Source organism: Lissotriton helveticus, chromosome 5_1 (assembly GCF_964261635.1).
Source record: "Lissotriton helveticus chromosome 5_1, aLisHel1.1, whole genome shotgun sequence".
Lineage (NCBI taxonomy): Eukaryota > Metazoa > Chordata > Amphibia > Caudata > Salamandridae > Lissotriton > Lissotriton helveticus.
In genome coordinates, this window is record NC_136065.1 from 337,015,299 (window position 1) to 337,028,054 (window position 12,756).

At 40.9% G+C, this 12,756-nt stretch overlaps 1 protein-coding gene and 1 long non-coding RNA gene across 2 annotated transcripts in view; one reads left to right on the forward strand and one right to left on the reverse strand.

Moving 5' to 3' along the window:
• The window catches only part of MMP23B (matrix metallopeptidase 23B), a 165,446-nt gene that overhangs the window by 138,699 nt on the left and 13,991 nt on the right, over window positions 1–12,756 (forward strand). Inside the window, exons 5-7 of the mRNA XM_078642426.1 lie at window positions 2,980–3,144; window positions 5,943–6,053; window positions 7,675–7,801. Coding sequence (XP_078498552.1) covers window positions 2,980–3,144; window positions 5,943–6,053; window positions 7,675–7,801 — 403 coding nt within the window. The remainder of the gene's footprint in view (window positions 1–2,979; window positions 3,145–5,942; window positions 6,054–7,674; window positions 7,802–12,756) is intronic.
• LOC144754522 (uncharacterized) overlaps window positions 11,642–12,756 on the reverse strand; it is a 103,436-nt gene continuing 102,321 nt past the window's right edge. The window contains exons 2-3 of the long non-coding RNA XR_013594735.1: window positions 12,344–12,439; window positions 11,642–11,816 (exon numbers count right to left, since the gene is read on the reverse strand). This is a non-coding gene — a long non-coding RNA (uncharacterized LOC144754522). The remainder of the gene's footprint in view (window positions 11,817–12,343; window positions 12,440–12,756) is intronic.

The window sequence follows — 12,756 nt, forward strand, 5'->3', positions numbered from 1 at the left end:
ACCAACTCCCCCACTCCAATGCACCCCATTCCATTCTAACCCCACTCCACAACAATCTATCCCATTCCACTCTACCCCAATATACCCCATTCCACTGTACCCCAGTCTACACCACTCCAATCTAGCCCACCCCACTAACTTTTAGCCATGCTGAACATCCACCACACTGGTGTACATAATGGCTAAAACACATTTTTTATTTTATTTTTATTTAATAAAGTTCATAGGCAAGATCAATACTTGTTGTAAATCTTACTATTTGTTACCATTTACGTGAATTTGCTGCTTTAAATTCGTACAAATGATGTGTCTTGGATTCTTTTTATGGGAAACGAAGCACTCTGTGAACATGTGTTCTGAGTTATATGTAGTCTTAGTCCTGAAGTATCTTAAACAAGCCTTGGCAAAGCCAATAGGTCTCGCCTATAAAAGGTGGTATGTCATGGCCTGCGTTTCTTTGCAAATTTTTAGCCATCCTGAAGAGCAGCCATGCTGCTGTACAACCTGGCTAAAAACACATGCAAGAGTTATTGGTTTTGTCCATGTTTTTTTGTCATGTTGTATAGCAGCACGGCTAAAAATTAGCAAAAAAAGTGCTCACCGTATCATCATAGTTTTTAAAAAACTTTTATCAATGCTGCACAGTCGAGCAGCTGTACAACATGACTAAAAGAAATTGGCAAAGCAAATAGCCTATTGGCTTTGTCAATGCTTGTTTTTCACATGTACCTGCGTTCAATCACTTTCTTCCTGCAAAGAGACTCAGACACACATGTGCAATCCTTTGAAGGTTTTGGATGCAGTGTTGCAAATGCAAATTCAGGGAACATATATGCTGTTCAGTTTGCTATTGTGTGCTTGCACTTCTGCTGGTTGAACTTTGCACTTTCTTTGTTTCATAAAGGTTACACAGGTGTTCCCTGTTCATGAGAGCAGCCAGACACCTTAAACACTCCACTTTGAGCTATATTGTGAATGCTAGTGTAGGTGGGAAGTATGTTAACCCAGTATTCCCTAGTATTGTGTGTGGGGGGGGGGGGGGGGTCCTTGCTTAAGGAAATTTTAAACCAAAGATGCAAGATGGTGCATTTCACACCTCTGTTTGTAAAGAATATGGCCTGACTGCCTGAACAGTAGATTTAGGGCAAATTGAGCTGTGAAATACACCATTTGACTTAATTGGTTTAAGAATTTCCTCAGCTCGGGCTACACCCTTAAACTTACTAGGTTAGAACTCTTCCCATGTTTGCTCACTGCTATTGAGTAAATGGTTCAAAGTGGGGGGAAGAGTTTTAATGTATTTGTCTGGCTGCTCCTATACACAGGGAACAGGTCTGGAACCTTCAGCAAACACAGGAGAGGCAAAGTCCAACCAGTAGCTGTCCGAGCATAGAATATGGTACAAAAGGGGGTGGTGAAGGACTGAGCATCTGAACCAATCAAACACTCACACCCAGTCAACAGATCTGGGTTAAATCCATCACCGTTCTTTAGCCCACTCTGCCACCCCAGTTCAGACATGGCCATATGCAAAGCATAGAATATGTACATCCTCACAAGCAACGGTGAAGGTATTTATAGTAATAGAACATTATAGATTTTATTTTTTATCTTATTTATTTTATAAAGTTTTTTATAGCGCGAACCAGATCCCGAGGGATATTGGAGCGCTTTACAAAAGGATGAAGGGGAAAAAACTACTCCAGTAGCGATATCAAGTAAGAATACCAAACAGTTGTAGTCACAAAAATCACATACAGGTGATACACAACGAGAAGCGATGGAGAATACAGCTCCTGTAACGATATCAGATAAGGATACCAAACAGTTATATTCACGATAATCACAGACAGGTGGTACACAGCGAGTAATGAAATAAACAAGTCAACAACAGGCTACTACGGGGGGGGCAACCCTTACGTCCGAGAGGAGCAGAGAGCAAAAACACAGGATGGTAAAAATGATGTAGTGTCAATCAACACCTGTTGTAGGATCAGTGGTTGCGCACGAATGCACATCTGCCAAATTAAGGTAAGAATTTGTTCATTAGGAATCTTTTGGCTTCAAGTTTGAAAGCAGTTATTGATATTCTGCGCAAATCTGGTGGAAGAGAGTTCCAGATCTTTGGTGCAGTACCTAAGAAGACTCGACGACAAGTTCTCTTTTTATTCATGATACGTGGTTTCAGGAGGAAGTTGTTAGCGATTCTCGAAGCTCTCTCGCCACATGATAATTCAAGCTATTGTGCTAGGTACCTGAGGGTGTTGTCATGCAGGGCTTTGTGTGCTAGAACGATAATCTTTAACTGGATTTGGGCTTCGTAGGGCAACCATTTAAGTGACTTTAGGACTGGGGAAATGTGCTCATTTTGTTTCGTACCAGTAACGAGTCTGGCCGCAACATTCAGTGCTGACCTCAGTGGAGCCAGGGTATACTTGGGAAGGCAGATGTGCACTGTATTTGCATCTAAATTCTTCACAGGATCACACGTGTTTATGTCTCCTCAACGGAATAAAAGTATTGAATGATTGAACATGTCAAGACATGATGAAGGCATTCTTTTTCAGGAAGGTCCTGTGATGTAAGAGGTTGCTACTTTCTTAATGTGACACACAAACTAAAGTTCTTTGACAAGAGTACACAAACTTTGCATTTCAACATGTACCTCACACTAGTTTCTGCAAAGTACTGCAAGGCCAACAATGAACTCGGTAACAGTAATGCATATTATTTGGAGCAACTTGGATTCTCAGTTGGAGATTCAGAAAATTAAGATTACACTTTAGTATATAGTTAGTAAAAACATAAGCTTACGATTGCTGCCTGGCCAGTTTTTCATCGTCCATTACGCTGCTGCCTCTTTCTCATTTAGGTACTAGGTGCCTTTGTTAAGCTGTTGCATGGCCAGACTTGGAAGCACCACTGAGATGTTTTCCCTTTTAACAATGTTCACCCATCTCTCTCCCTTACTCACTCAAGGAGTGTGGCTTACAGACTTGGTCCACGTGGCAGCCCATGAAATCGGACATGCCTTGGGGCTCATGCACTCGCTAAACTCCAATGCCCTCATGCACATCAATGCCACGTTAACGGGGAAGACGAGAATCTCGCAGGATGACCTTTGGGGGATCTACCGGCTCTATGGTAAGAAGGAAGGGGTAGACAACAAGATGTCTCAATAAGGCTAGACCTGGACTTTTGACCAAAGCGGCTACCGCTTGCTCTTTAAAAGTGTATTCATTCTGTAGATCTTACACAAACGTCCTTCAGCGACCTATTAGTCACACAGAAATCTTTTGCTAATACCTGCTATTGGCACATCTTGGATTGATCCAGTTGTTGATTAGGAAATGTTAACGCCCTTGCCATGGCCACTGTTTTTGCTCATTCTATTTTGGTGAGGACGGGGAAGATTTCCATTTGTACATCAGTTTTATTTCTTGCAGGAAGCCTGCAAAGGCGTTCTGGGGAGTTCTTCAGTAGAATCTCCATTCTCATCAGTTGACACTCTTGACATATTTGACACTTGAGATGCTCTAATGTATTTATGCAAGAGAAAACTAGCAAAGGCCAATGTTGCACTGTACAGGGTTTACAATTACAGTCTGTGTCATCTGCAGTGTGGAGTGGAAAGGACAGTGGCTACACTAGTCAGTAAAGCGAAGGGAGCATTTTAAAGTGTTGGAATGTTGGGTTCTTTGAACAGGCAGATCTTTAGCTCTTTCCTAAATTAGAGGAGGGCTGGGCATTTCTGATTTTATTGGAATGTTGTTACAGTTCCTGGATGTTTAGATGTAGAAGTCTTGTTGGAGGTTTTTTTTTCTTTCAGATATTTCTTTACACGATAAGGTCACAACATAGATGGTCAGTTTGGTTGCCAGATAGGCAGTAGGGTAGATCATTGTGGCCCTGTAGATGGGGACGCTAGTTTTGAAGATGATGTGGGCTTTCCAGTGGAGCTATTGGAGTTCAATCTGCCAGACGTAATAGCTGAATTTACTCATGCCCGCAATGAAGCAGGCAGCGTCATACAGAATGACTTTCTGCGGATAAGCATGTTACCTGTGTGGCCGTGGAGCAAATAAGTTGCCTCCATCCAGATGTGGGAGTATGTGGGCTTGAATGGCTGTTATGAAAGATTACAGGATGGATTGGTTTACGCTTTTTTTAGCAGGAAAAACTGATATTATCCTATATTGGTCTGCTTGGCAGTCGGTTCCTTAAAGGAGAGTTCTATGTGGAGGGTAAATCACGGTGACTTACCGTTGGTTGATAGTGTAGGGTTGAAGCCATCCAGGTTCATGTTATTTGGATCAAATATTGGCTTATTGTTTTTTGTTCTTGCCAAAATTAATGAATTTATTCTTGTGGGGTTGAGTTTCAGGTGGGACGCTGGACATCCAGGACTGCAGGGGAGTCAGTGATTGTGTTGTTCATTCTCAAGAGCAGAGGAGATTGTCGTGATGGTTGACGGTGGTGTCGCTGTGAATGTTGATGTGGCTGTCAGTTCATATGGCTCCAAGAGGCTCTATAATGTGTGGTGTAGGATTCTAAGAAGCTCCAAAAGGCGGGTACAGGATACGGTATTGTGGTACTCCATTGGGGATGAGTAGCTTCTGGGATCTTGATGTCCCCATCAGGCTGAACTTATGTTGGTCAAGATGAACCAGCCGATGACATTGACAGTGAACCCCTTTATAGATGATCAACTGTGAATTAAGGTAGGATAGTTGATGGTGTTAAAGGCCACTGAAGTCCAAATGTTTCTGCAGTTGAGGACCATCCTTGTCTATGGATCAGAAGGTTGTTATATATTTCTTGTATGATGACTATTTCAGTGCTGAAGCTTGATTGGTAGATAGAAGAAAATTATTGTTGAGGTGTTGTTGGAGTTCAGTGTAGGGTGCTTTCATTGATCCGAATGTGAAGGGTAGTTGAGCAATTGGCAAGGTCATCATGTACGGGCTGGGTACCTTCAGACTGCAGAGATGTCATGAAAGCTTCTTTAAAAATCCCTTGGGGGAGTGAGGCATTGATGACTGCGAGCACCAATGAGAGACCTTCTCCGATGTGGGCTTCCATGGGAGATGTACGTAGGACATCGCCTTCATCACATGTGGCTCTGAAGGAGGTACGGATGTTTGTAAGTTCTGAGGGCGAGGAGGTTGAAAGATGACTATGGCGGAATGCTGGACAGTATGGTGGAAGAGCTGTCCACCTGGTGCATGGGGATTGTCTTTATTCTTTTGCTGAAGAAGAGGGTGAAGGCATTGCACTTGTTTGTGAAGTGTGGGACTGCTGGGTCTGGGACAAGTGTTAATGCAGTGCTTGGTCGTTTTAAAAAGCATTCTGCTTTTGTTGGATGTCTCATTGATGGTGCAGGTGTAGTATTTTCTTGTGCTAACAAGATGAGTTTCCTGCATGTTAAGCAGAGGGGTTTTTAGTAAAAGAAGTTCATCGGATATCTGCTATTCTTTCAACAGTCGAGCTGGTGGCAATTAAAGTTATAGATGTGACATTGATAGGCAGACTCCTAATGTATATCGTTAATAAGCAAATGGGACAAAGGATTACCTTATGCAACGCCCTATCACTACCCTGAGTTTTCAGCGGCACTGCCTTTCTTGAAAGTCACTTGGTTCCCCTATTTGCAAACCTCATTTATTTTCCCTGTAAAATAAACTAGTTTGTATGCCAAAAGGTTTAAATCAAGTCAAGGTCCAGGAGTGCTGGTTCTGCAACACATTTTTAAGATGAGAAATTGGCAATTTATATTATTTCGACTAAATTAATTGAATGCAAATTTGTAGTACTTGGATATCCTGAATATTTAGCATGGATTTAGCCCTTTAAGACATATATTCAGTACACTTTGATTATTCACAGGGCTTATGCCCAGTCCTCTCTAGTCCTTATAAAGGCCTTCTTTTGTTTTATTTCAGGGTGCTTGGACAGGCTCTTCATATGTCCCTCTTGGGCACGGAAAGGGTTCTGTGACACGCGGAGGATGCTGATGAAAAAGCACTGCCCGTACAGTTGTGATTTTTGTTCCGGTAATGTATTGCTCTTCAAGGCATGTGGCGTCCCACAAAATATCTTCATTTACAATGACCACATTTCTGCAATTGGAGATTGCATCCACGGTATCTCACTTGGGGTTTCCAAAGATTGAGTTTATATTTTCTTAGTGAATTGAGGCACTAATTTAGTGAGATAGCCCGATGGACTGAGTAAAAACCGCAGAGACCTGCATGCAGTTGTAAGGGGCCGCCTTTTCATCCTTCTGAAGAAAATCATTTGCAGTGATGGGGAATTAATTTTAACCTGGGTAGCTACTTACACCTATTCCCAAAGCCATTTTCAATCTTAAAAGTAGTTTTAGAACTAGAAATGGTCGGTTGTAGGTCTGAAAGGTTACAGTGGATTAATGCTATGTGGGTGTAAATACCACATAATGAGGAGATGGAGTGGTCAAGGTGTGGTTTGCCTTGTGAGCTTGTGATTAGCCACCAATACCTCATTTCATGAGCATTCGAAACCCTTTTACCACCGTGGAATGGTCCAGAGTTCATACCCGACGAGGTCTGGAGTAACTGAGTGGGATGGGGAATGGAACATCCCCATTGTTGTTTGGCTGGGTGGGGACATGAGATGCAGGTTCTCCATGTGAAAAAATATTTTCCATAGAGAAACAAGCATTGGCAAGACAAATAGTCTAGCGTTGGGAAACCTTCAATTGTTTTTATAGTTTTTCTTGTAAATGTATGCAATAGGTATTAAAAGTTTAAAAGTAGTTCAATAAAGGGATTAGCTAAAGGTGGTGAGCACATGTTGGCAAAAACAAAACAACTACAAATGAACTATTGCAAAACTATACAAGAAAAGCACATCAACTGTAAACAAATCAAAGCATAGATTAGCATGCCAGTCCTGGCACTAAAGTGGCTACATGTTAGGCCGTTGTGCCCAAGGGAAATGTCACTCCCAGTTAAGAAAGGCAGGGGATGAAGTGGGATGAACATTACCCATACTTTATTCTGTGCTGGAAGGAAGCAAAATGTGAATGATATTTGAACAGAACAATGGATGAAGAGGGCTTGCTGAAAGCCAGCATGCATGTGTTTAAAAAGAACATGAAGTTAGTTACATAAAGCTGTCTTCTAAGCCAGTCCAAAACCAAAAAGAAGTTCAATTTTCCAGCAGCGCTAGCTCTCTACTGTCCGGAATTTTACAGTGTGTACAATTTACTAATTTTCAAACCGCAGTAAACAAAATAGAAGTCCCATGACAAGGTATGGCAGGGGCATATTTCCAGACATACTACTGAGAAGTTTTAAGAATTTTACAAAAAAATAAAAGTCAAATGTAGGTTCAAACTGGAATGTTAATTTCTGAACATACCTTCGGTGCGTAGGCCTTAATTATTTAAAATAAAATAACCCCAATAAATCCATTAGGTAAATCGTTTGACTGATGGCCAAATGAGGTAACAGATATTCCTCAGCCTCGCAGCAGACCTTCTTGGGCTCCCCGGAAACCAGTCGCGAATTTTTCTGGCTTGCCCAAAAAGATTAATCAATCAAAGTGACAAATCTTTAAGAACGCCCCATCCATGGAAGGCACTTTGATACTCTGTGGCTCACCTGCGTTTTTTTTCATTGTTTTTTTGCACAGAATTCCCCTTCCCCACCATTGCACCAACAGCCCATCCGCCCAGGACGAAAACCAAGGTGGTGCCAGAGGGCAGGAAGGTCACCATGCGGTGCGGCAAAAAGATCATTCACAAGAAAGGCAAAGTCTAGTAAGTGTTGATCTTCTGCAGCCACGTGGTAAGCAAGATGGATGTCCAATTGGCCATGTCAGACTAGTAGATTGTTGAACCTTGGAAACCTGTCCATTTGATCGCCTGTGACCAAGATAATGATGTTAGAACACAACAAGATGATGGGCGGTGTGCTGAAACGTTTCAACCACTCCTCCCCAGTCAAGAGATCGGTGTTTAATCCATCGTTTTTTGCTCACTATGCTACCCCAGGCTGGAACCAGCCATATGCAAATCAGTCTTGATCCTGCTCCTCAACTGAACAGTCCAGTCCAAACTGCCAGGCCAGGTATTCCTTGACCCGGAAACAAGCATCCTGGAACCGGTTTCGGGTTTATCACCCCTCATGAGCCAGGCTAGCTGAAACGTGTGGCACAGCAAGCAAGGGACCCATGGTCTGGGCATACCCATGGACACTTAGGGTGATATGCCCAGACATGGGTAACGTGCCCGCTACGCCACCAGATTTAAGATAGCCTGGCTGATTAGAGGTGATACTCCGAAACTGGACCCAGGATGCTTGTTTCCAGTCCAGGGAGGACCTGCTGTGGTTGTTCAGGCTGGACTGTTGCCATAGGGAACAGGGTCTGGACTAATTTGCATATGGCTGATTCTAAACTGGAAAGGCATGGCGTGCAAAAAAACGATGGATTTGACCCAGATCTGACTAGGGGTGAACGTTTGTTTAGCATTCTGTCTATCATCTGTTCTTTTTGCAAGGTAATGAAGTAACACAGGAGTCAGAGGATAAGAAGTGTTTTAGGCAATTTTAAGATTGTCTAACAGCTGGGATGGCAGGGGCATATGACCACTTAGGTGCTGCTTCCACTACTGAGTTACCCTACAGTAATTTCGGCAGAGTCCGTGTCCTTGCAACATTCCAATGCCAGTATTTAGTGATAGTTATTGACTGTTAAAGATGGGCAATGTAAGAAGCATCGCCACTGGCCGGGCTGTGGTCAAACTTGCAAATACTTCAGATTTGATTTACATGTTAAACGTTTTCCCTCCCTTGAAAGTCAAATTATGAACGATATGGCATCTATACATAGCATAAGTGCTTGAAGGACAAGTTACTTACCTTGGGTAATGGCTTATCTGGCAGAGACATTATCTAGCGTAGATTCCTTAACTTTGAATTCTCTCCAGGCGCCAGACTGGATCCTGCAATTTGTTTAGGAGCAGTACCTCTGTGCATCAGCAGTGGGTGTTGTGTGATTCCATAGCGATGTTATCCATGCATGCAATGTCACGGGAGTCCATATAAGGCGCCCTCGACGCGCTGACATCATTTTCTTCTGTGAGTACTTTCTGCACCAAAACGTGGAGCCACTATAGAAACTGTCTGAGGAAAAAGTGTGCCAAAAAATATAGAAATATTTTATGTAACTTATAATTGCGAAGTCTTAACTAACAAGATGGTAATACTCAGAAAAAGATTTGTTTGGCAATGCAAAACCAAATCACAGAGCATACAGAATGAAAACACTGAGAACTGGTGAGTAAAACCAGGGTCCTTTAAGATGTTTAATCGTGATACTATAGTCGTTCGTAGAGCGGGGAGGATGGGTGGGTGTTTAAGGAATTAGCGGCTAGATCATGTCTCTACCAGATAAGGTGTTAACGAAGGTAAGTAACTTGTTCATCTGATGGAGATATCTAGCCGCAGATTCCTTTTTATGAAAACATACAAATACATATATAAAAATATATATGTTTGTATAAAGCACTGCTATACAAATATATACATACATATGAGACATGTATATCTAAACAGAATGATAATAGACAGATGCTGATGGTTATAAAGAACAAATAGTATGAAGTTGAATATTCAGCAACATAGCACCAAAATAAATGGTAAAGGCTATTACTTGGCCAAGAGATCATGGTAAACAAAAAGCCATTATTAGGAATCTCAGAAAGAGATATCTATTCTGTTTACTTAATGATAAGGTATATCAGACAGAGCATAAGCTGACTGAGGAGTAGACGAAAGACCAAAATATTCAGTGGCGATGGCAGGGATCAAATTCGACTCGATACATGCAAAGCATGCCTTCTACCACCGTTCACTAAATGTAAATTCAGAAAATTGAACCAAGGAATGAAAAGCTAAGCAACTGAAAAGACGTATGCTAAACAAGAGCCACAAGGGTTCGTTTTAGGAAACAATGTTGTACAGGAAGCAGGAGACATCCAAACTACAGGAAGTGTAAGGGCAGCACCATTACAGCCCTTAGTATACCCAGACAAAGTGGTAAGGCAATGCAGTGTCTTCTAAAAAGAAATGCAAAGGATATTATAAGGAGACTTTCTCTGAAAAAGAAAAAAAGAAAAAAACCCTAAGCAAAACAATATATACTGATGTAATAACCAACCCCTGAAGGCTGGAATAATAGGACACCTTACAGAGCAAAAGGAAAAGAGGTTTCCATTGGATAATGATCCGCAGGAAACAATCAATCCCACAGAATAACGAAGTCCAAGCAGATGGACCATAAAGTTCTAGATCCAGTGGTAAATAACAATGGAATGCACCCAATAATGACGAAACCATTATGTGACATTGGAAACTGTCGGAGAATAACAACAGAGACATTGATGCCATGTCAAAAGCCCCAACAAAAAGAGGTGTACATGACATGAATTGAAGGGTCTTTGGCCAGAGGCCAGAAACAAAGATTGCTAATTTACTGGTAGGAAAGAGGCATCACCAGGATAGTGACACCAGTATCAGACATAAGAAGAATCCATTTATTCCATCTCACTTTTTCTTTTTTTTTATATTTCTTTTTCTTGATTTATTTGTTTTCTTTTTTGGGGGAGAAAACACTTGTTAAAAGTCACAAAAGGGAATGTAAACGTATGCGCCATAGAAAGCTATGAAAGTGGTGCATGCAGATGAATAGCTAGAAAATTGCTAAATAAATACAGGGTACTATTTAGAAAGAATGTCGTAAGTTAATTGTGAGCAAGGGGAGCAACATGGACTGCAGAGGAGAGTCACCTGTTCCACTGTCCCGGTGGAAGCCGAAACCAGTAGGCAACGGAAGGTGGAGAAAGGATACTCCCTGCATGGAATAAGGAAGGAGAAGTGATTCATTGTTAGTGGAATCTCATGCTGCACGCTACATAGAACCTCCCTTAAAAGGGATTAGTAAAAACTCCCTATAATGGTTACCAAAAGGTATAGAGGAATGCTCCTAAGCATACTGAAAAATGTACTGAAGGAGCAGGTAACATAGGTAATATCCCTTACCAGAAAAAGATCTCTTGAGTTTGGAGCCCATCGACAGAGAACCAGAAAAAACCTATACAATAGACGTTGAATCCACGCAGGGTTAAAATAATAAGAATACCTGCAGAAAGCAGGAACACCGCACTGGGGTGTCACCATAAGTGGAATAAACACCATAGATACTGCCATAAAGTTGGTCAAAAGTTATACGAAATAAAGACCAATTTCCTCCCTTGTGCAACTGAACAGTGGAAAAAGATAAAGGCAGATGGAAGGAAAAAAACACAGAACTACTAATCTGTACCACCTTAGCATTTGCGGAAACGCTGCAAAGCCGAATCCGCCTGTGCACCAAATAGATGAGTTACCATCAAACTGTATGTCTGACAATGTTTGTTGAACTATATATGTAAAAAACAAGGACCCCCTGAGAAAAGAATAAATCTGAATTCCTAGGACAGGGAAAATTCGTGTGAGTAAATAAATTCCTAGGCAATCATATTAATCAACATCATATTAATAAAATATAGGAGAGTGACAGACAGAGAAACCATGTAAAAAATATGTAAAGCCTTTAATTAAAAATTACAGTCAAATTACACTTTAAAAATTACTTTCAATCATCAACAAAATTCATAAAACTAATGGGTGTATAAAAATATACATGACAATGTATAAGTAGTCTTCTCTTTAAGCTTTAATCAATCGACGCGCGTTTCGGCGTATAAACAAACGCCTTCTTCAGGAAAAAGCCTAAGAAACATAATAAAAAATATTCAACATCTATACATAATCACATATTACATCATTATAGACTTTTTGGTGAAACATTTATCAAAAATAAATTCTAATTGTAGAGATATCCGTATAGCTGTATCAACTTTTACATTTAATAACAGCACAAGACATGGTTTCAAGTCTGTACAATTGGCTCTCCAATGATAGCATCTGTAAACTTTTTCAGCTATTACACACAAACAAAACTATAGAGTGCTCCTATATCGTCCAAGTTAAAAAATAGAGAAGAGTTCAATACTGGATCACATTGTTCATGGAAGATATCCAAGAAATTACCAAAACAATATGTGACAAAGAGAAAAAGGGAGAAAAAAGAAAACAAAAATAGGAAAAAAGAAAAAAAGGGGAAAAAAGGAAGAGGAGACAAACAAAATAAAGAGTTAGGACAAACATAAAAACAAACACAAACGGATAACCTATGGATAGATGATCTCATCTCTATGGTGCTGTCTTGAGATTCTATAAAGTTACACTTCACTTACTTTCGAAGTATGAGCTGATCCCAACAATATATGGTAAGGTTACTTCAATGAGTGCCTTCTGTTGTGTACGTCCAATGAGTTTATTCATACCAATTTCTGAAATTAAATAGTATAGTATCACTATAAATATAGAAGTATAGATATATATATATATGTTTGTTGAACTGCCTCTGAGTACCCAGAAGTGCACAACCATGCGCACTGACTGAGCACCACAGAAGAGGCCCTATCTTTAGCAATAGAATTAGTGGTATCCATACCACAGCGAATCATACGTTTTGCCCCCTGTCATCCATCACAGAGAAAGGGAGTAAGAGCAGCGTGGCCCTACTCTGGAAGGGATGATAGAAGGCTTGCCAAAGAATCCCACAATGCCTGGGTGAAACGAGCAAGGACACAAGAAGTATTAATGG